This window comes from Furipterus horrens, unplaced genomic scaffold, assembly GCF_987537825.1.
Source record: "Furipterus horrens unplaced genomic scaffold, mFurHor1.1.pri manual_scaffold_2, whole genome shotgun sequence".
NCBI lineage: Eukaryota > Metazoa > Chordata > Mammalia > Chiroptera > Furipteridae > Furipterus > Furipterus horrens.
This window is the reverse complement of record NW_028327172.1, coordinates 148,705,371-148,728,842: the sequence shown is the minus strand read 5'-3', so window position 1 is coordinate 148,728,842 and position 23,472 is coordinate 148,705,371. Positions and strand designations below refer to the sequence as shown.

The window sequence follows — 23,472 nt, the reverse complement described above, 5'->3', positions numbered from 1 at the left end:
TGAACAAAGAGAAAAATGGACTTCTGGCCATAAGTCCCAAAGAAAATGATTTAAACACTTTCAGTAGCAAATTATTCAAGACTCTCAATTTATAAAACACTTCAGTTGCTGTTAATATTAGTATAAACAAATGCGTATGACCATGTGGATGATCCATTTATTTTTTTGCATTTTAGAGTCATTTTTTAACAAAGGAGCAAATTCATAGACTTAGACAAAAAGCAAACATAAATTTTAGTAAATATTTTATTTGAACACGTTAAAGTTTCACTTTGTAGCCATTTTTACTTGTTATTGCTGAAATCTAACACAATCCCATTGGAGCTTATTTGAGGGTCAAAAGATTGGACCTAGAATGTTCAAGACATTCTAAAATTCTGAAAAAGAATCATGCATCCCATCCATCACCATATGTGCCTCCCAAAGTACAGGTCTTCCACAATCCTACTCCTCAGCGCTTCTTTCAGTGCTGGATTGCTGATTAATCCCATATTTTCCTTCCTCTTTTTCACTTGACCCCTCACCTATATATGTCTATGAAGGACTCAACTGCAATGGGAAGTTCAGGGTAGTTTTGTACGAATTTTTTGCCTTATCGTCTATCAGGATCCTAATGTCCGCAAAGAGTCACGCCCTCGGGTCCCAGGCAGAGCCTACAGAAGTCAATTGGCTGGAAATGGTTGTTCCTCTGTCATTCTGTGAAACTCCACAGTCAGAGCAGGACTTGGGGTTGAGTTCATTCCAGATAAATAAAGTCGTGACTTGCTTTGTACCAGCAGCAAACTTAGCCCAGTTTGGTATTAAATAAAACAAGCCGGTCACATTAATTTTGAAAGTTGAGGGTGTAAATGAAGGAATGGCAAGGGGTGGGGACTCTTGGAGAAAGTCAAGGTTTCCCTGGTTTGAACTTAAGTGCCACACTGTTGATGCAAAACCTCTGACCGGTAGGCTCAGGTCCATCAGGAAACACATGGCCGAGATGAGCTTCACACTGCAAAGAAGAGAAGCCTCTGTCATTTCTCCACTGAGAAAAAGCTCTTTACCTTGTAAAAGTAGACAGACGAACCCGACGTGGCCACCCAGTGTTTGACATCTGTGTGGGGAAAAACTCTATTGCATTTGATTAAGAGATGAAGGGACACAGAGTACAGCAGTGGTAAATAGCTCTCTGTCTTATTAGTGAGAATGCGAGCATGTTATTGAACTTAGGCATTGATTTATTCATCCATAAAATAGGGATAATGATTGTAGCTATTTAATAGATCTGTTGTGATGGTTAATTGATAAAATGCATATAAAGCATTAACACAGTTTTTGGGTAAGAACTCAATAATGTTGTTGTAGCCAGTGTTTTTTTTTTTTTTTTAATTGAAGATAAGACTATGCTCTGTTTATATGCTTGCCTCTGGTGTTTTACAAAACCAGAACATTTGAGCACACCAGGATATCAAAATAAATCTGTTGTCTGGATTTAAGTGCTCTCTTCTACTTAGCTCACAGAGGGAACAGTGTGCTGATGTCACCTGCAATGTCACCCTGTCAATTACATACTGTAGATGATGAAGAGATGGCAACCACATTAGGCCTTTGCTGCCTATCCCTGTTCAAAAGAATATGAGGGCCATGAGATATCACCTCATGCCTGTAAGAATAGCTGTCATCAATAAATCCACAAACAACAAGTGCTGGTGAGGATGTGGAGAAAGGGGAAGCCTTGTGCACTGTTGGTGGGCATGTAGACTGGTACAGCTACTTTGGAAAGCAGTATGGAGTTACCTCAAAAAATTAAAAATGAAACTGCCTTTTGACCCAGCAATCCCACTTCTGGGAATATATCCAAAGAAATCTTGAACATTAATTTAAAAGAATAAGAGGTCTGTCCGGAAATAATCCAGCTACTGTTAATATAACAAGAATAGTTCGTGCAACATTGATCTAACCTGGCAGCCAAGGAGAGTGGACTGGAATGCGCATGTGTGGACAATGAGGACTTCACTGTACTAGTCAGTGGGGGTGGTAGACACGTTTAAGTGAGCATCTGTACTGTGTGGCCATCACATCCAAAATGACTGAATGAGTAGAGCAATAAGTCTGCATCAGAATTTACTTTAAGCTTGAATATTCCTCTGAGGAAATTATTTGGATGATTCAGAAGGCCACAGCTATAGGCAACTGGTGATTGGCAGCTTCATCACAACAATGCACCCACTCATGCATAACGTTTTGTGCAGTTTTTTTGGCAAAACTTCAAATCATCCAGGTGACTCAGCCTCTTTACAGACCAGATTTGGTGCCCTGCGACTTCTGGCTTTTTCCAAAATTAAAATCACCTCTGAACAGGGGGATATTTCAGATTGTTGAGATTCAGGAAAATATGACAGGGCAGCTGATGGTGATTGGGAGAACTGTCTGAGGTCCCAAGGTGCCTAGTTTGAAGGAGACTGAGGTGTCATTGACCTCTGTACATTGTTTGTGTCTTCTTTAATAAATGTCTCTATTTTTCATATTACATGGCTGGGTACCTTCTGGACAGACCTCATATATGTACCCCTATGTTCAGCAGCATTATTTACAATAGCCAAGATCTGGAAACAGCCCAAGCACTCATCAGTAAATGAATACATAAAAAAGCTATGGAACATTTACACAATAGAATATTACTTGGTCATAAAAAAAGTCTTATCTTTTGCAACATCGTAGATGGACCTGGAGATTATTATATTAAGTGAAATAAGCCAATCAGAGAAAGACAAATGCTACATGATTTCACTTATATGTGGAATCTAGTGAAACAAACAAACTGACCAACAAAATAGAAACAGAGACATGGATACATGAAACAGATTGATAAATGTCAGAGGTGGAGGGAACTGGAAAAAAGAAGGTAAGGAGATTAGTTGAAGAACATATAGCTTAGCCCATAGACAGACAATAGTGTGGTGAAGGCTAGGGGAAGGGGGACAGAGGCTGGGTGGAGGTGGACAAAGGGTGGCAAATGGGGAACATCTGTAATAGTGTCAATGGTAAAAAATTTTTTTAAAGGTGAAGGGATTAAGAAGTTACAATATAGTTATAGGAATGTAAAGTACAGGTGGGTACTAGAACTATCAGGGAGGTAATTTCGCAAACTATATAAGTGTCTAACTGCTATGCTGTACATCTGAAACAAATGTATATTTTTTAAAATGCTGGGGCGGGGAGGGGGCGGGAACAAAACAAAAAACTATATATATAAATCAGATAGATATAGATAACAGTGTGGTGATAGCCAGAGGGAAATGGGGGTAGGGGAGGTGAGAGTGGGCAAAGGGGGAGTACATGGGGATGAAAGAGACTTGGCTTTGGGCGATGGGTGCATGATGCAGTGTGCAGATGACGTTTCATTGAGTTGTATGTTGAAAACTGTGTGATTCTGTGAACCAGTCTCACCCCAATAAATTTTTTTTTAAAAAGAATGTGAAGGGCCAACTCTTTCTTTCAGATTCTCGCTCTGCTTCCAGCTCTAGAAGGCTAGAACCCGGAGAGGCTACTCAGAGAGTGGCTCAGGAAGATTCTTTCTCTAATCTACCCAGAATGATAGGAAAGAGAGATCCGAAGCAGCATGAGTAGAAACCCAATGTGCTTCAGTGACAACTAGATGTGCCAAGGACAAGAGAGCTCTTTGTGGCACCTGGGGCAGCATCAGGGAAAACCAAACAGACAAAACAAAGAAACTCACTTGCTTGCAGACAACCTCTGTGCGAACGGATCCTAACGAGGCATCCACACGTCTCAGGATTCCTGTGTTACTTTCATCGGAGCCAGACGTACCATGGGCCTCAGAAAACGAGGGCCATCCAGTGCCGGACCAGTACTTTTTCTGGGAACTATGGAAGACATTCCCAAAGCTACAGATGCTAAGACCATTATTAACACACAAATAGCATTTTATACCCTAATTTTTCAACTGATCAGATCTGATTCCCTCCCTCTTCTGTCAGATCCCAGGGCCAGATACATGACAATCAATTCCACAGGAATCTTGCCCACTACACCTTCACTATGAAAAACATTATCCCATTGCAGTGAAAGGATTTCTTGTTCCTTTGATGCTAAAGGCTTCCCTCTCAAAGTCTGACAAGGACCTAAAAACACTAGAAGCGTTGTGAACTGTATTGCATATTAAGAAACGCAGATTGAATCCATGTGTTCTAAATGTAGAAAAGAGGGGAAATTACAATGAAATAACAGTGGTTTAAGGAGGGCATCATGAGCCTGGCATGTGAGAAAAGTGTGAGATCTCATGAAACAGCCATTTTCAGCGACAGCAACTTTGGGTTATCTAAACACAGAAGCCTGATTGCCTGTGAGAATCCAAGAGCTGCCCCTGCCACTTCTTAATTTGTGAAATTGGGCAAGCTGCTTCATCTCCCTAAGCCTCAGTTTTCTCATCTGTAAAATGGGGGTAATACCTACCCTATGGATATGTTTTGAGAATTTAAAAAGCTACTCTGTGGAGCCCATGATAAGAAGTGTTTATGAATGAGCATTCACTATGATGATGATTATTAATAAAAGGCCTGGTCACTGTGAGCCAATCACTGCAGTGAAGCCTGACCTTCCTGGGGAAGGCCCACAGGGACCAGTGATGCTGAAGGCTGGAAGGTCCAGAGTAGGAGGAGAGCAACAAGCAATCTGCCCACCAAAGACCCACTAAGTGCTTTAGAAGAAAAATGCTCTTAAATGGCACTAGGAAAATAGATTTTCAAATTTTAAATGGCAGTGAGATGGCTCTAAGGAAAAATGGGAAGAAATTAATTAGAAACCTTGCAAAAAAAAAAAAAAAAAAAAAAAAGGCTGAACAAAGTGAAAAAAAAGTCTGGCAAATAATCATATCCCTAGACTAGGAACAGGGAAAGAAGCTCAGTTTAGAGCACAAACCCTAGCAGAAACATCTAATGCAATGCAGTGATTCTCCAACATTCTGGTTTCAGGACCGTTTAATACTAATTATTGAGGATTGCTGAGGGATTGTGTTTACATGAGTTATGTATATCAATATTTAACAAATTATGAATTAAAATTGAGAATTTAAAAAATATGTACGCACTATTTTTAAAAACAATAATTTATTACATAATAACGTTTTTAAGAAAATTTTTAAAAAGACAAAAAAAATAAATATTTTTATGACAGATGGTTATATATTCCAAAATGAAATATTTAATGAGAAGAGTTGCACTGCTTTACAATTTTGCAAATCTCTTCAATGTTTAGCTTAAGTAAGAAATACTGAATCTTTGTATATGCTTCTGCATTCAGTCAGCTGCAGTGTTGTTCTTATTGGAAGAGATGTGGCCTTGCAAATATGTAGGTAAAAAAGAGGACCTCATAAGTCCCCTAAAAGGATCCCAGAAACTCTTCGGGGTCCTCAGACCAGGTTTGAGAAACACAGGTATGACTTTGAGGAGTAAGGGCTTTGACTTCTGAAAGACTTGGCTGTGAATCCAGGCTATACCTATTATATCTATGTGACCTTGGAAAGTTATTCAATCTTTTAAAGCCTCAGCATCCTAATCAATAGGTTAGTAATGACATCAGAGCCTCACATAGTTGCTGAGAAGATGAACTGAGATACTTTCTGTATAGCACAGTGTCAGACACTTGGTACATAAGTCAGTAGCTATTCTTTTTAATACAATAATTATTATTAATAACAGATATCCATGAAATCTGAACAGCTGTGGATTCAGTTACAAATGTCTGCACATTCAGGCTGGATTTTTGGCAATTCTTTTCTGAGGGTTCAAAAATTTTCATCTGTGCGACTCTGGCCCAGGGACAAACATCTGAAGTATCATTTAATCATATCCTTTCCACCCTCAGCATTATATATAAACTAGTGATCATTAAAGGAACTTCAATGAAGAATTATGAATATAATAAAATTTTTTAATGAATGAATCTAAGACTAATAAAAAGTCATTCAAAACATTTTATGGGAAACAGTAAACCTTTATTGATGCAATTAACAGAATCTGGAGATTTTGCCAAATAATATGAGGGCCATTATACATAGTTTAAGAATGGGAACCTAAATATTAAAGCCAATCAGAAATTTCAATATACATATTGAAATAATTAAGAGATTATAAGGCCCAAACTTGAAAAACTACAACCATTCTGGATCATCTTGTCTCATATACTCTTTGGCTTATTATTCATTTCTGGAAATTCTGCAGCCTCCCAAACCAATAGCACAGGCATCTGGTGACAACTTGCAACCCTAGTATCTCAGAAGAATTTCTGTTCATTTGAAGGAATCAGAGCCCAAGAAAGGGTTTTAAACAATGTTAGTTACCAGTAACATAGGACATCAGATGTTACATAAAAAGAGAACTAATATCAGGCTCTCTGTTTTCTTCTAAGATTTATGACCAGGAAATATGTGACCCCAGATTTTAATAAACATTTCCAGAATTGATATCTGAAGGGAAGGAGAAAGAAGGTGAAGAGAGGATGCAGGGAGGGGGCAAAGTCGCAAAGTGACAGTCTGGAGTCCTCAGGGGATTGATAACATCCTGAGTGTTCTTGACCCTGGAAACGCTGATTTGGAGAATCAGCAGCTTTCCCTGCACACGAATCACATTGGTTCCATGTGAAACAGCAGCAAGCCCATCTGCCGAGAGGCAGTGGTCCCAAATCTACTCTTGTTTATTTTTCTCTATCCCTGCTCCCTATTATTCAGGTTGGAAACTGGGGACAGGGTGAGGCAGAAAATGAGAGGCAAAACAATAATATATTCCCAAGACTAGCCTTTTGAATGGGAAGCATGCTCAGTGATATAGCCTTCATTTATAGATTCTCGTTAGTTAGAATATATTCTCAAGGATTCCTCATTATCAAAGATACATTCATGTATTTAGCTCTGAGAAGGATCTAGCTCTATCACTGCTAACACTGCCATTGCTAGGATTGAGTGCTTGGCCTATGCCAGGCATTGCTCTGCTGCTCTTACCTGTATTAACTCATAACTCAGTTAATCCTGTCAACAACCTCATAAATTCGGTACTACTTTCATGCTCATTTTACAAATGAGCAAGTTGAGGCACAGAGAGGTTAAGAAACTTGCCCAAGCTCACAGGACAATAGAGTGAGGATGTACTTCTAGGCAGCCTTAACTGCTATTACACTATAAACAAATGCGTCTTTAAAAAGAACATTCTGTAATCTAAATAATTCTTACAAGTATATATTTTTTAAATTAATTAATTATTTTGTTTGTTTATTTATTTATTTGTAGAGAGAGGGAAAAGGAGAAAAAGAGGGAGAGAAACATCACTGTGTGGTTGCCTCTCACTCGTGCCCTCAGCTGGGGACTTGAAGTGCAACCTAGTTATGTGCCCTGACTGGGAATCGAACCAACGACACCTGGCTCGCAGGCTGACGCTCAATCCACTGAGCCACAGCAGCCAGGGGCTACAAATATATTCTTATTTCTCTTAGTCTCAGCTGTAGCAGCAGCAGTAAAATAGAACAGAAACAAATTCAAAAGTCCTTAAAAAAAGAAAATAAAAACTTTTCAACTAAAACTAAGTGACTGCAAAGAAACAAATAAGGTTGGGGAACTGGCAGTTCAGTAAACTGGCCACTTGGTAAGTAGGCTATTGGAGAATCAGCTAGCTTTCCTGTTAGTCTTGGCTGTTTCACTACCTCAGTGACCTGGTGCTGGTCATTCAACTTCCTTACTACTACAGTGGCCTGGTCACATGTGGCCTTATAAGTTAAATTAATTAAAATAAAATAAAACATTCAGTTTTTCAGTGGCATTAGCCCCATTTCGAGCTCCCATCATCACAGAAAGTTCTACTGGACGAGTCATCAGCCACGGCGTCTGGGATCTTCCCTCCTCCAACATTCTGTGAATCCATGCCTGACCTATGTGGTGAGGGGATGGTGGGTTATATAGAAAGAAGGTCTCAACTTTACTACTGCCTAAACTGGAAGACCAATGAAGGCAAAACAAATGAAGAATAAAATGTAGGAGAATGCTCTTACAAGGATGGTTTCTAATCTTTTATCTTCACAGTCCAAAGACAGAAACAGAACATCTGCCTGGTTACCATACAGTAACAAGGCAGTCCTTGATTCTGTTACAACATGGTCCTGTTAAAGCAGGCTGCCCATATCAATATCCTACTTCTTCTCTTTAACAAAACCAAAGGTCATGGCATCATTGTCTCAAAAATATGCATCCCACATTTTACTGTCAAAATTAACCTTCGGCTCCTAATTTTCCCCAGGCTATCCTGGGCTGACTGCCATCTCAGATGTCTCCTTGCCTCGCAAAGGCCTGCCCTTCTGTGAGCATGAAGGAAAATCCTAATCATTCCTCAACCTTGAGGCGGGATCTGGCTTTCCAAATTCAGCCCACATTAGCAGAAAAGCCCAGTCCGCTCAAAGCCCAAAGGACATAATGAAGCAGGGCCTAATGGAAGACTCACAGAGCTGGCTTGATTTATATTTTATTCTAAACCAATTTAGGGTTGATGCAAAAGAAAAAAACAACATCTTTGAAGTTCTGAAAAACAAGACTTCAAAGATGTTTTCCTTTCTTCTCCATTGAATCTACTTTTTTTAAGACTGTTTCCCGCACGTCTAAACAAAAAGGCCTTTGTTAAGAGATTTCAGATCCTGATTGACTTAAAAGAGGCTTTGAAATCAAGGAACAATTAAATTTACTTTTAGCTACATAGAAGAGGGCATGGTATTCACTACTGTCAAGCATTGTGGGGAATCTGTCCTCATAAAATTCTACATTTCCTAAATTGAATCATAAATCCATTTTCCCTGGGAGAGATATAGTTTTAATCACATGGCTAAGCAAATACTGTTATGGTTTAGATTTCTTTAAATACTTTCCCAGGGAAAATATTCTAATAGCTTTCATTTAAGGTGACCACCAAGTTTTATTATTTTGCTATTTCTCAGGGTTACAGAAAGAAAGAATATAGGCTAAGAAGTCTTGTTGTTAATTGTTCTAAATACTAGAAATAATTAATACAAGCAAGTATCTTATATAAATAGCTCTCCTTATAGCAACCATGTCAGGTGAGGAGGACAATTAAAAACAACATCAGTATGTTTTTATCCAAGGCATCAAACGAGGCAGATCTGAAGGACTTAGAGGTCTGTTCTCTTTCAGAATCTCTTGATCTTCTATCTCACCTGAAGAGTGGGCTGTCACAGCACACGCAGTGATACATTCCTGAGTCCTTGTTATTCAGGTAGATCCCACTGAAAGGCTGAAAGTCAATTAGGTACATCATGTTCAGGCTTCTCATAACTCTAGTGGGAGATGATACAGTAGATTTAAATCCAAGATGAAGTACTCTATCGAGGACTTTCTGTACTAGTTTGACAAAGTGCAAATATCACCAAAGAAAATTAACACACAGCCAATGAAGCAGTCTGTAGTCTTATTTACAACCCATCCTTTATCGTGCCAAATAGTCAAATTACGACATTAATAATGTCTTATATATTATTTACATAGCACCTTTCATCCAGGAATATCAAAGTCCATGAAAAGGGGAGAGAACAGTCCTCTGGATTAGGTAAGCTTTCAGCCAATAGAGTCAATATAACAGGAATCTAGTCCCCTGTCAAAAACACTTTGAAATCTCCAGTCAAAGACAGAATATAAATACCTAAGTATACCTCGGTGAGATCAGGGTTGTGCCTTTATTTAATGTTTCACACAGTGCTGAGGACACTGCTTACTTAATAAATATTAAATAATGAGCTAGATTCTCCCAGTGCCTAAGTTATGGCTTAGATGAAATTGCTCTATTAATTGGGGCTTCAGAGTCTGCAGGTTTTCAAAGGTCTTCTGAGAGGAACACAAGGGGACTTGAGGCAATGAGTAAGCTGAGTCAATGTTTTTCTTTTTTTAACGTTATTTTGCAAACTGAACATCATTAGGTAAAAAAAAAGACCATTTTTGTCCAATTCTTTTTTGTCAAAGAAAATTAAAGAAAAAGAAACCCATGTACTAGCCAACTATGAACCACAGTCCCCTTTTATGGGACGGAAGAAAAGCAGACACACAGAATGGCTCACTGAGTCACAGAGCTGATCAGGAAATACGCTGGACTTTTTTGGCTGCTATAGATTTCCCAACTCAACAAACTCACAGGCCAAACATTCAAATCCTCTGTGGTGGTGTTAATGGCACATTTCCCGTGAGCTAAATAATGGACAATTTCAAATTAACCTACTGAACCCACCATCTGGGCACACTTGGATGTTTTCCCTCTTCAAAGTCCCTAAACTTAGCTTAAGAAATCTGAACAGCAGTGAGCTGGTCGTTTTATGGCTCATCCCCGAGAATGCTTGCTCCCAACATTGGGAATGAGCATCTGTCACGAGGAGGAAGCTTCATATCCTTCCCACCTGGGCTGATGAGACATACACGCCCAAGGGTTCCTGAAGCTGATCCAGAAAAGCCAACTCATAGGATCCAGAGAGCCTCATGAGATTAAAAATATAATTTTATCATTGCAGGGGGCAGTTACACAGAGGAAGTGACAGGGAACTGGTATTATAGTTTTAAAATATTGAAATGTAAAGGAAATGCTAGCTGACATATTTGATGAAATAACATCTGTGATCTGCCTCCTTGCCTGATTTTGTGATATCTCCCTCTCCCCTCCCCAATTTTATATGAGTCCTAGTTCTAATTTAGGGCTAAACTCAGCATCCATCTCAACTGTTCATACTAGTGTTTACTTGACGATCTGGTATGTGCCCAGTGGAAACTTAACCTGGGTGTGTTCAGGACATCCACGCGAAGAATAGGCTGGGGAAGGGCAAGAAGACACTAGAGGCAAAGAACAACCAAAGAGCCACTGATACAGGCCTCAATTTAGCTGTGGCAGGAGCAGTCATAATAGAAAGAAGAGGGAAAGTTCAAGAATTATTTAGAAGACAGAACTGAAATAACTATATGGGGAGGGGGACAGGGTTAGAAACAGCATGACACTCAATGACTGAACATTTGTTGAAGCCTAATCCCCGATGTGTGTGGAGCCCTCATGAATGGGACTGGTGCCCTTAAAAGAAGAAACATGAGAGAGAAAGCTGCTCTCTTCCTCCAGTGTGAGCATGCAGCAAGAAGGCAGCCATCTGCAAACCAGTCATCAAATTGCTGGCACCTAGACCTTGGACTTTCTAGCCTGCAGAACACTGAGAAAAAGATGTTTGTTGTCTGAGCCCTCTGGTCTATAGTATTCTGTTACAGCAGCCTGAGATGACTAAGATAGTCTGCCTGGACCAAGGGGAGTTTTCTCTTTTAACGTCTTGTTAATTCAACATACCTGTTGGAAACAGATGACACCCTGAAATGGGATAGTTTGCAGATAATTTAATACAGAACTATTTATAACAGTGGGGACAGGGCCAATGGAAACCAACAAGGAAGGGTGAAGCACCCCTGGACCAGTAGCCATAGAACACACATCCCCTGCTAGGCCTGTGGGGCAAAGGAAGGGGCAGTTACCAGAACCTGTGACACTGGAGCTATAGGTGAGGGCTGCCTGCTGCAGCTTCAACCTGGACTGGAGGGATACATCTCCAGAGAGGACCCTGGACCCCAATTCTCTATCCTGCCATCTGATCTCTCCGGCATCTCCCATTGGTCAAACCCAATCAGTAGCCAGAGGGCAAGGGAGAAGGTTACTCTTCCCAGAGCTCAGAGTGGAGTAAAGCAAGCAGTGGGCAGATCTGGAGGGCAGACAGAGGATGGCCTGCATAGAGCCTACCTTCCGCTGATATTTGACTTTTAGTTATTACTCAACCAGGATGTGAACTCCTTCGTCATACCTACTGGAGGTCTGGCACATTATTGCTGCCCAGCAAAAACACATGGAACTCAATTTTAATTTTGAGTCATCAGTCAAAAAGGTAGATGTTTTACTTCTTTTTCCTTTACCTCAAGAAGCTAACAAAGGCTTATAGATCTGTAATATTCTAAAAAGTTAAATGTGGAAATAGATCAAGTGAAAGGGATTTATAGCATTAGTTAAAACAAATGAGGCTCATTGTGTAAAATGGCCAATGCACAGAGTATAATGCACCATATGTTTGAGAGTCCCACAGATTTCTTCTTCTAAACATCTGGCAGCTCATCTCTAGGCTCTGTATATATACCAGACTCTGCCTGAGAACAGCACTGGCTTAGAATAGTCTGGGAATGCACACAACTGTATCAAGCATCACGTATGGCTCCCTTGTGCCATCTGCAATAATGGCAAATATAGTCTCTTTCCCAGTATAGCCTTTATTAAAATATCACCCACAGGAAGTTTTCAAAAATACCAGCCTTTCACAAAAATCTATTGGAATCTGCTAGCTTGTCTTATAACTTCAGTACAGGAGAAGTGGAGGGTGAGGCCATGATTATAAGGCCACGTGCACACGGACAGCTGCTTGAACTTTGCAGAAGTTGCTAATGTAAAGATGTTAATACAACTTTGCAAAACCACTGTGTTGTGGTCCACTCTGTGGGGTCTGCTTCACAAATTAAAACATCTAATAGCCAAGTTCAATAGCTATATTCCAGTGGCCATATTAGAGTCTAAGACAGGCCACTTGTTAAGAAATGCAGTGCTATAAAAATGAAACTATAATGAGGAACCACTGAGGACTGTTCTCTCAGGAAATGAATAAAGGTGAGATTTTTTAATATAGTCTAAATAATGTTTCAGCCTCGTAGCCTTTATTTTCTGAGTGCCAGACCCCATGTTCTGTGCATGTGCTAGGGATGTACCAACAACGGCAAGTGCTACGAAGGAAAAGGACCAGTAAAAGCAAACCCACATTGGGGCTGAGAAATGGTTTCTCTGAGGAAGTGAAGTTTGGGCTGAGAGCTGAAATATAGGTTTGAATGAATTGGCGGTGATGGGAAGGGAGAACACAGGGTATAGGGTCCTAGGGGAGAAGGGAGTCCAGGTGTTTGAGAAATGAAAGGACAGTGTGGCTAAAGTTCAGAGATTAAGAGGTAAAATGGCAGGATTTGAGGATGGAGGTGGGAGGTAGGGGCCAGAGCCATTTAAACACTTTTCTCTTTACCTTGAAAGCAGTGGGGAGCCCCTGAAGGATTTTGAGCAGGAGTGATGTGGTCAGATTTGCATTTTGAGGTCTCTTTGGAGGCCATGTGGAGAATGGCTAGACGAGGAACAAGAATGCCTATGAGCAGAAGAGTGGAGGCCACTGCAGTCCAACCAGCGAGAGGCAGTGGGAGCCTGGGCCAGCACGGCAGCAAGAGCAGGGGAGAGAAGCGGAGTGATGGGGAGGTACTTTAGGGGGCAGAATAGGTGGCAAGGTGATGGAGGGCGGAGAGTGGCACATACAGAGGGAAGTTTCTGGTTTCTACAGCTGGGTGGATAATGATGGTCTGAGAAGGTGATGATCAGTTAGGTTTTGTAACTAGATCTATCCCAATCTCACTCTCTGTGCCTTTACTCAGAAAACTGTAAGTCAGTTTAGCTTACCAGTTCAGTTCCCTTTTCTCTGGTGACATAGAATTGCTCTGGAGTCAGCTTCTTTCGCCACTCACCCTTGGCAAGAGATGGTTCATGCTTTGTATAGGACCCTGTTAAATAAGATTTCTAAAATTAAAACAAGAAGGCACAATGACCCTTTGTTCCTCAGCCTTTCTCCTAACGTGTTCTATCACCCAGCAGAATAAATCAGTCCCTTCCCGTCTCTCTCACTCCTTCATTCATCATAGAAACCAGAAAGCTCTGGTACAAAATGCTTTAATTGAGTCATTAGTTTAATAAGAAATGAGTAATAAGTATAGAGCCAGTTTTCTAGTCCCTCTGGGGCACAGAAGCTGAAGAGGCAACTGAAATATGAAACAATGCAGAATAAATTCACCTCAGATACCTAAGGGAAGAAATTGATCCTTCTTCCATTACTGTGTTCAAAGCACTAGTTCCTGTCAGGATACAGCTGGGAGCAGTTGAGTGATTGGAGAGAAAAGAAGGTTGAGCTCGTGAGTTATTAAACTCCTTTCCCTTGTGGGTTTATAAAGATATCTTTGATTTTGTTTGTCAAGGAAGGTCTTTATTAAAAAACCTTCTTGTGTGGGGAAAAAAAGAAGAGACCCCTATAGCATACACTCCTGAAAGGGAAACTGAGACCCACCATAATCTATTCTAATGCTGCATAGTTTTTGTTCACATTTTGCTTCCTTTCTTCTACCCTCTCTGGCCTCTATCTTACTACTTCTATTCCACTGGATGTAAACAAACTAACTAGAACAAGACAGTATTTTTGATCCAAAGCTGGGAATCTGCCTCTATCTTACTACTTCTGTTCCACTGGATGTAAACAAACTAACTAGAACAAGACAGTATTTTTGATCCAAAGCTGGGAATCTGCATATGCAGAGAGCCAAGTAGTATTTATGTACTGATTTTCAGCTGCACCCCTAAGCCCCTCGTTGTTCAAGGGTCTACTCTACTCTCTTTAGCCAAAGGGAGATAGGAAGCCGATAATAGAAGTTTTAATCATTCAACATTAAGAATTTGAAGGGATCTTATAATTTTTCTGCCTCAATGAGAACAGAGGTCCAAAGGGTGAGTAACCTGATCATTGCACTGAAGATGAAATGTTGAATACCTGTGATCTCACTATCAAATATCAAACATGTCAGAAAATCATATTTGAAATTCATTTTGGTTACAAAAGATTCCTGAATACTCTTTTAGCAAGACAAGACATATATCTTCATCATCAGGTGATAATAACGTATAATATGTTGATTCCTTATGGTTGTTTATATTTTATTAAAGGTTTTTACTTGTTAAATATATTAAAAGTTGTCCTTTCTTAAATAGTTTTTATAAGGCTACAGGAATTTATTTTTTACTATGGAAATATACCTCTGAAATTGTCCTATGGAAATACAGCTCAATTACACAACTCATCTCTTGGGAAACAAAGCAAAATGTATTTATGTGACAACTTCTACCGCTCATTGGCATTCAGAGTTATCGGGCAGAATGTCAAGTAATGAATGGAGAAGGCATGATAAAAATTTTTAAATCACCATTTTTGCAATCAAATAAAATAATAACTGATTCAATCAAGAATCATGAAAGGATTCTAAACCCCCTGGATGAAAGACTGTTGAAGAATGGAATAGTCAAACATTTTCAAAATATGATGCCAAAGATTACTAATTACAAGAAAGAAAATATTCCTTTACAACAGAAAAATACAGAATCACCGCCTTATCCAAGTAAGCAAAGTTAGCATCAGCAACAGTGGGGCCAGCTGACATAATGCGTCTCAGGGTGTGACATACTGAGGACACAAAATCACCCCACCAATCAATGCACTGAATCTGTTCTCAGGGGGCTCACTGAGGACTTCTTAATAAAACCTAGGAACACTTCATCCTTATTTACTTCTCGGTGGTATTAAAACTCAATATTCTCTCTTATGGGATATATTCTATTCCCTTGGCTTCCATGACACCAAATTCTCTTGAGCATCCAGTTACTCCCTATCAATACCCTCCTCAACTTCCCTTCCTCTGCCCACCTTGGAATCCTGATGTGCTTCAGAGGAATCTATCCATCCAAGGCTTTCTTCTACCATCACTCAACATGTGCTCCCTGGGGTTTTATCCATTTGGTAGCTTCAAATACCATCTACATGATGAGACTCCCAAATCTTCTTTTCTCTCCATCCTAGATCTCTCTGCTGAGTTCTGGATCAATATACAGGGATGGGCAAAACAAGGCTTACAGTTGTGACATTTTTTTTTGAGTTAATAAAGCTGCTGTAATAATCATAACCTGCATGTCTTTTTCCATACAAACAACTTTGAACCTACTTTTGCCCAACCTGTACAATCGGCACCTGGATATCTCCACTAGGATGTCCCATCTCAAACAACATGCACAAAAGGCCTTCATGTGTCTGCCCCACCTGAATCCAAATCTGCTCCTCCCCTCACATGTCCTAGCTCATCCACCCCTTGTTTCAAACCAGAAAGCCAGGCCATTGTCCATGATTCTTCCATTTCCTTGCACCAAGCCCTGTCGGTTCTACTTCCTAAATGACTCAGATCTGTTAACTATCATTTCTCTGCTACCACCTTGCATTAGGCCACCATTCTCTCCAGCACAGATTATTACAAAAGTCTCCCCTTTTGTAAGTCCTTGCCTATCCTGATCACTTCCTTCTTCTCACTGCCCTGAATTGTTCAGTGCAACATAATGCACTCAAGATAAATCCCAAACTCCCACTGTGACTTGCAAGGCCCTGTGTGATTTGGCTCTGGTTACCACTTTAAACTCCTCCCTTCCACTCTGCCCCAGTCCTTCTGAACTGCAATCCTGAGTTCCCCAGAACATGTCATGGTTTGCTTAACTTTTTACTTGTTAAGATGGAGTGAAGACTTCCCAGATCCTTACATTCTGGACCAGAAACTGGAGGTCTCCAATCTCTGATCTCAGTTTATATGTTATATTCTCCAAGAGACCTTCCCTGACCACCATCCCCACTTCCCTAAGTCTGAGCTGCAAGATCCTCCTCTGTGTTCATGTCCCACAGTGTTTCCTTGATAGACTATTTAATCACAATGAATGCAGGTTAATTTGTCTGGATGTTTCATTAGACTAGAAGCTGAGAGTCTAAAATTATTCTGTCTTTGTTCAGTGTTTCACTAGTATATATCACAGTGCCTTGGTATTTAATAAATATTCATTTCTTTATTCATTCAATTAGCCAATACACATTCTAAATGTTAGGGACACCGGGGTAAAGAAAACACACAGGAATTCCTGCCCTTGGGGAGTAGAAGTAAAGTTAACTAAGTAAGTAAAGAATATAGAACTTTAGGTGATTTTTTAAACATCACAAGGCAATTAGAGAGTGAGGATGTGTGTACACATGTATTCATGTCTGTGTATGTATGTGAATGTGTAAATGCACACACAACTTCCAACAGAGTAGTCAGGGAAGGCCTACCAATCAGAAAGAACCTATGCACGCCTGTGTTCATAGCAGCGTTATTTACAATAGCCAAGATCTGGAAGCAGCCCAAGTGTCCATCAGTAGATGAATAGATAAAAAAGCTGTGGCACATTTACACAGTGGAACACTATTGCAACAGTAAAAAAGGAAAGAACACTTACCCTTTGCAACAGCATAGATGGACCTGGAAATTATTATGCTAAGCGAAATAAGCCAGTCAGAGAAAGACAAATACCATATGATCCCACTCATATTAAAGAACAAAATAAACTGACAACCAAAATAAAACCAGAGGCATGGATACATGGAACAAATTGATAGATCTCAGAGAGGAGGGGGTTGGAGGGGACTGGAAGAGATTAGCCAAAGAACATATATGCATAGCCCATGGACACAGACACCAATGTGATGAAGTTGGGAGGGGATACAGGAGCCGGATGGAGGGGGACAAAAGAGGAGGTAAATGGAGGACATTTGTAATAATGTCAACAATAAAAATTTTGTAATAATTTGAAGAAGGTGACATAGCAGCAGTCACTTGAAGGAAATGAACAACATGCCATGTGAATATCTCGGAGAAGAGCACTGTAGGCAAGAAGAAAAACAGGTGGAGTGGGTCTGGTGTATCTGATGAACAGCAAGGAGACCAGAGCCATTGGGGTGGAGTGAGTAGGGGAAGGTTAGTGAAGTGAGAACAGAAAGGTAACAGAAGGCAGATCATTTAGGACCTTGAAGGCTATTGTGAAGACATTGGCTTTAATTCCAAGTGAGTCTGGAAGTCACTGGGAGGTTCGCAGAGGCATGGCTGGCCTAACATTTAAAAAGAGTTAGTGGCTGATATATGTTTAAAAACCAATGAAGCAGGGCAAAAGCTAAAGCTGCGAAATCAACATGAAGGTAACGAATAATCTGGCTGAGAGATGGAAGAGACCCGGGTCAGGGTGGGAGCAATAGAGGTGCTTAGAAGTAGTGAGACACTAGACACATTCTTGTGGCAGAGCCAGAGGATGTGCAGATGGATCAGCTGTGGAGTATGAGAGAAAGAAAAGGGTCAAGGGTCACTATTCTAAGGCTCTGATCATGTACTGCACATTGGGTAAGAGGACAGGAAGAGTGGGTTTGGAAGCCTGGTGTTGGATGCAAGTTTAACAATGTCAATTAGATATTCAAATGGAGAGGTCAGGTAGGCATTTGGATATATGGACTTCGAGTTCAAGGAGAGGTCCAAGGCAGAGATGAAAATTTGGGACTCCTCAGTATGAAGTTGTATTTAAAGCCAGGACACTGGAAAATCCCCAACTCATTGAGTGTGGACAAAATTCAGAGGCCTGGGGGCTTATTCTCAAGCACTCTAAACATGTAGGCTGATGCTACGGGGAGGAGCGGACAGAGATGGGAAGGAAACCAAAACAATGTGCTGTCCTGGGTACTAAGTATATAAGGAAAATGGAATAATCCACTGTGTTGAAAAATCAAGAAAGAGATGACTGATAGATCTGAAAAAGAGCAGTTTAGGTAGATGAGTGGGGATGAGTCTGACTGGAATAAATTTAATAAGAGAAAAGGAGGAGGGAAGGACGATGCTGCCTCCAGATCTGTCTTTTGAGGAGTTCTGGAGATAGCTAGAAAGGAAAGTGAAGACAAAAGCATTTTTTAACATGAGGAAAATCATAGTATCCTAATATGGTGATGGGACAGATCCAGAGGAGAGGACAAATTGATGATTTAGGAAAGAAAGGGGAGAACTGTGGAGCTATTCTTGACCTCGAGTACACCAACTATGGAAACCAATTAAACTGAGAAACATTTACTGACCACATAAGCTTTAGACAACTATTTGATATAATAATAAGGGAATTTTACAAAGCAGTGCAAGCTAAACTGCCAACAGAATGGTGGAAACATTTTTAAATCATTTAAGTTGGGTGATCAAGTAGAGTTGTTTCTGTTGCTATTTTAAGAGAACTAGTTTTAATGGATGTGAACTATTTGTTTAGGCCTAAGGGAAGTGGAAGGCATTCCATTTCAGGTAGTTTAAGACTGGTGATGTATAGATATGACTACATTTTGTAAGATCTCAGCCAAGGGCAAAATGCTAAGAGCTGGCCAGTGCGAATGTGTCAGAGTGATCTAACGCAGGCCTGGTCACAGAAAGTCCACCCCAAAAGCTAAAAGATCAGAAGGCAGAAGTAAAAACAGGCTTTGTTTGTTAGAATGAATTGTCCTTGATTCCTCCTCCCAGAACCTAAACTCTGTTCTTGAGGGGAATTTGTGAAATCTGAACCTGGCTGTTACTGACATCTAGCAAAGAAAGGAGCAACAGAGCACGATGATAAAAGCTCTCCATACCCTTCAAATATCTGTCCTGCCATGTCACTCCACATGTATTCTTGCCTCTGGTAAAGATCGTGCATTATTTCTATGGAAAGCTAAGAGGAGGCCTGACTTTTGGTGTTAAGGTTGGGATTTATATTTCATAAAGCTGCCATTATCTTCCTATCTCCTTCTGGAGGGGAAGAGGAATGGGATTAGGGAGGAAAAAAATAAAAAGAGACCTAATGCCTCCTGGAAGTATTGCCCTTAGCATCTTTCAACATGCAGTACAATACAATAGCTGACACTAGAAAGTGGGACTTCATGAAGGACTAAATTCTGTGGGACTCCCCCATGCTTTAGCTTTGAACCTAAGGCATGAATGTCGGCTCCCTCTTCCCTGGCTCTGTATTTCACTACACCTGCTAGAGGGTGACAATCTGTTTTCAGACACCTACCTTATTCATCTGCTTTGTTTTAGTTAAAATTTTATATTTAAATTGGTAATCAAAAAAATTTCTCCATCTAAATACAGTAAGAAACTACATTTTTCATGGTTCTTCTAATCCTTACCTATACCTTTTACGCTATTATTAATGTGAGTGAAAGGTTTCATGGGTGGGCATCAATGTTAACACTAGTTGATGAATCACCAGTTCAAGCACTGATTACACAATATGTCATTGCCAATCTGCCAGCCTAGATGACTGTGTCAAGGGGAGACAGACTCTGCCTTGATAGCCAAATAACAAATAGTCAGTTGGATGTGCTCAAGTCAAGATATATGTGATTTGCATCACCTGAAGAGGTTTAAGCTGGGTGTTATGAGCTGAAACTGTGCCCACCCACCAATTCACCCTCCATTCATGTGTTGAAGTCCCAATCCTCAGTACACCATAATGTAACCATATTTGGAGATAGGACTTCTGAAGAGGTGTTTATATTAAAACGAGGCTATTAGGATGGGCTCTAACCCAATCTGACTGGTGTTCCTGTATGAAGAGGAAGGGACATTAGGGATGTGGAAGCACAAAGAAATGGCCATCTGCAAGGGAAGGAGACAGACCTCAGGGGGAAAGCAACCCTGCCCAAAACTTTGATCTTGGACTTGCAGCCTCCAGAAATGTGAAGAAATAATTTGTTTTTTTCAGCCACCCATCCTAAGGTATTTTGTCATGGCAGCCTAAGCAGAGTAATACACTGTGCTTTAGGAAACAACTGAAGTTTGGATGAAAATTGCATTAAGAGTAAATTCTGCGCAGTTTTACCAGACAGCAGTTTAGGTGTATGTATGTACATACAACACAGAGCAAGGTCTCACTTGGGAATGAGTTAAGTCTTTTGGCTGGAGACCAGAATTCAGATAGGCCTCCTCATTTGTGTGTGCACGTGTGTGCCCACGCACACGTACACACACAGGTGTTTTCTGTCCTCGATCCATTATCACCTGCACCTTGTATGGGTCTGTTGGGGACCCCATGTCTTTCAGATACGTTCTACATTCTCTTACTATCTTCACTACCAAAAAGTCTGGGCTGCTGCTGCTATTGCATCTGATGGCTACAGAGCTCTACCTTGAACTATGCTTTGATAAATTCAGATTCTTTTGGGTTCCTTTCTCTTTATTGCTGTGTGATTTGCACAAGCTGTATTTTTTGTTAGTCATATGTTCCATGAGGTGGGCCTTGATTTTCTCATATTTATAAAACACATTCTTGCTCATATGGTTACCCACCTCCTTCTGGCTTTGCTAACCTTTCTGGCCACAGTGGCTATACTGCAATTGTTACACATCAGCCAGCCTTGTTTCAATAACTACTTGTTGAAACCAAAGGAACCTATTAGGAACTGGGGTAAAAATATTCCCAGCCACCTCTAATCTGTAGAATTAACCTTCTCCCCCACCATAGTGACTGCACTGTTTTAAACTTCTGCTCGATGGTCTCCAAGCAGAGCATCTCTAGAAAAAATGTTTTCCTGAAACTAGATTACTTTTTCCAAATACTACTAACTTTCCTCTTCAATTTCTTCTTGGTCAGTTTGGATGACAAAATCAATTTGCCTCTTGCATATCACAAGTCTCAGTGCTGGAGAACAGTTCTCTGTCACTTTCAACGTCTTCTAATTTCTCTTTCTCTCCGACCTTCCACAAGTCTACAAAGTGGATTAAATGTGGACTACACTTTTGTCTTTTCCATTTATTTATGTAACTATAACTAACATTTATTGTGTTCTAAGTGCCAATTGTTGTGATAAAGCATTTTAGATTATTTTTCCATTTATTCTGTATAAGACTACTATTGTCATTATCCATATTTTATAGAACAGAAAACAGGTTTAAGCTTACCAAGTTCAAGATGTGGCAATGTCCATCAGTAAGTATCATAATACTGTCCAAACCAAATCCCTTTATTACCTGTTAATCATTTTTAATGGATGCCTAATGGTTTGTTGAATTGAACTTTCATGGTTTATGCAAGCACTCCTTAATTGATGGACAATAGGTAATAGCCAATTTCTGGTTCTTAAAAGTAGTGCTCTTAAAAACATATTTGCACATATAGCTTTGTTCCTTTGAATTACTTCCTTAGGGTAAACGCCCAGGAGGAGGTGTCTAATAAATTACACAACTCTAGCTGTGTACTGGTGTCTGGCTAAATTATAATGTTGCTGAAGAACTTCAGAGTCAAGGGCAATTCATTAGGCTGTTTCCGGCAGCACCAAGTATGTTCATAAAGGATATGTTTCTGCTGAAACCACTAGCCTATAAGGGGGAAAGAGGAGAACTCCAGCCTACAGTTGTGATGTTCTCAGCAAACCAGTGCTTGGCACACAACAGGCAGGCAACAAACGTCATTAGGTTGGCTAATTAGAGACGTCAGGGGTTCTGAAGGTCATGACCAAAGTCATTTCGGGTTAGTTATCACACCACAGTGCTGGTGCTTCTATTTAACACTATATTTTGAAAACTTCCAGGAATAAAGAGATCCAAGTGACTGGGTACATTTTCTGCAGCGTTCGGTATCTCTAAATGTCTTCAATGAACACGGAACAGAACTGGATTCAGAGATGTTCTGGAAGCCAATCCACAGGGGCCACTAAATTATCCTGAAACAGATCTGAAATACAGGGGACTCGGTACTAGAGTGAAATGTAAAGGTGACCCAATCTGGCAGAGGTGCGAGAGGCATTTTTCAGGAAACATACACATTTTCCCCTTGTCTGCCTCAGCGATCGACAATGATTATTAGTTCAAGGGGGACGGGTTATTAGCCCGTGTTTCCCTGGGTCCTGGAAACATCACAGAAATAGAGCAGGACAGGAAACCAATTCACAGGCACTGCAAGTCTGAAATGCCTGCTTCCTGAAGCGACACGCAGAACTCGAAGCGGGGCGGGGACAGTGTAAAAGACGAAGGGCCATCACAGCAGAGCGCGCGCTGCCGCGTTGTTGATCCACCACGGCAGTTCTTCGCCTGGAGTCCCAGCGTTAAGCGTCAGGAGCTCCTGAGCCCAGAACTCCATGCAAGAGAGAAAAAAAAAAGTGTGCACGTTCTGGGAGAGGATCTATATCTTTCTTCCAATTCTCAGTGACTCCCCTTCTGCCCCTCCAAGTTTACAACCCAGTGTCGTAGCCGGGTTCAGACCAGCTCTCAGGCACCCAAGTCGCGGCCCCTGAAACTGAAAGAACCGAAAAGCGGGAGGCGGTGGCGGGGACTGCGGGGCCTGCGGGGCCCGCGTCCTACCTGCGTCCCAGTGTCCGGCCCTGGTGCCGAGGACACCGTTACACGGTCGGCCCCACACAGCCCGCGGAGGTGCTTCCAGGAAGCGGAGGCTCCAGGGGCGGCAGAGGAGACGCGCCATGTTGCCGACGTCTGCAGTCCCCGCCCCGCCACGGCACCGTGCCCGCCCCGCCTCCCTTCCACTGAGCTCTCCTACCCCACCGTCCGCGCACGCCTACGCCTCTCGCAGCCCTTCTCCTACCCTCTCCTGCTACTGCCCCTACCCGCCTTCCCGTGGCCCTCCCCGGCCCACCAACCCCTGGCCCTCTCTGGTACCCCCTCTGCCTCTTCCAGCCTCTCCTTGTGGCTCCTGCCCCTCCTGCTCCGCCCCCGGTCCCGCCCCA

General features: G+C 41.1%; 1 protein-coding gene across 3 annotated transcripts; it reads right to left on the bottom strand.

The window, feature by feature from the left end:
• Positions 1 to 228: 228 nt before the first annotated feature.
• Positions 229 to 23,237, bottom strand: MSRB2 (methionine sulfoxide reductase B2). 3 transcript variants are annotated; one of them, XM_090266599.1, is made up of 5 exons: positions 23,093 to 23,237; positions 13,533 to 13,633; positions 9,208 to 9,284; positions 3,719 to 3,896; positions 229 to 991 (listed from the first exon to the last, which is right to left on the bottom strand). In XM_090266599.1, exons 1-5 carry the CDS (start codon positions 23,208 to 23,210, stop codon positions 887 to 889), a joined length of 579 nt encoding a protein of 192 aa, XP_090122725.1. In that variant the 5' UTR covers positions 23,211 to 23,237; the 3' UTR covers positions 229 to 886. The 3 variants fall into 3 exon arrangements, with proteins under 3 accessions (XP_090122725.1, XP_090122726.1, XP_090122727.1); XM_090266600.1 differs by having other exon boundaries at positions 3,719 to 3,887; XM_090266601.1 differs by having other exon boundaries at positions 3,719 to 3,866.
• Positions 23,238 to 23,472: the final 235 nt, after the last annotated feature.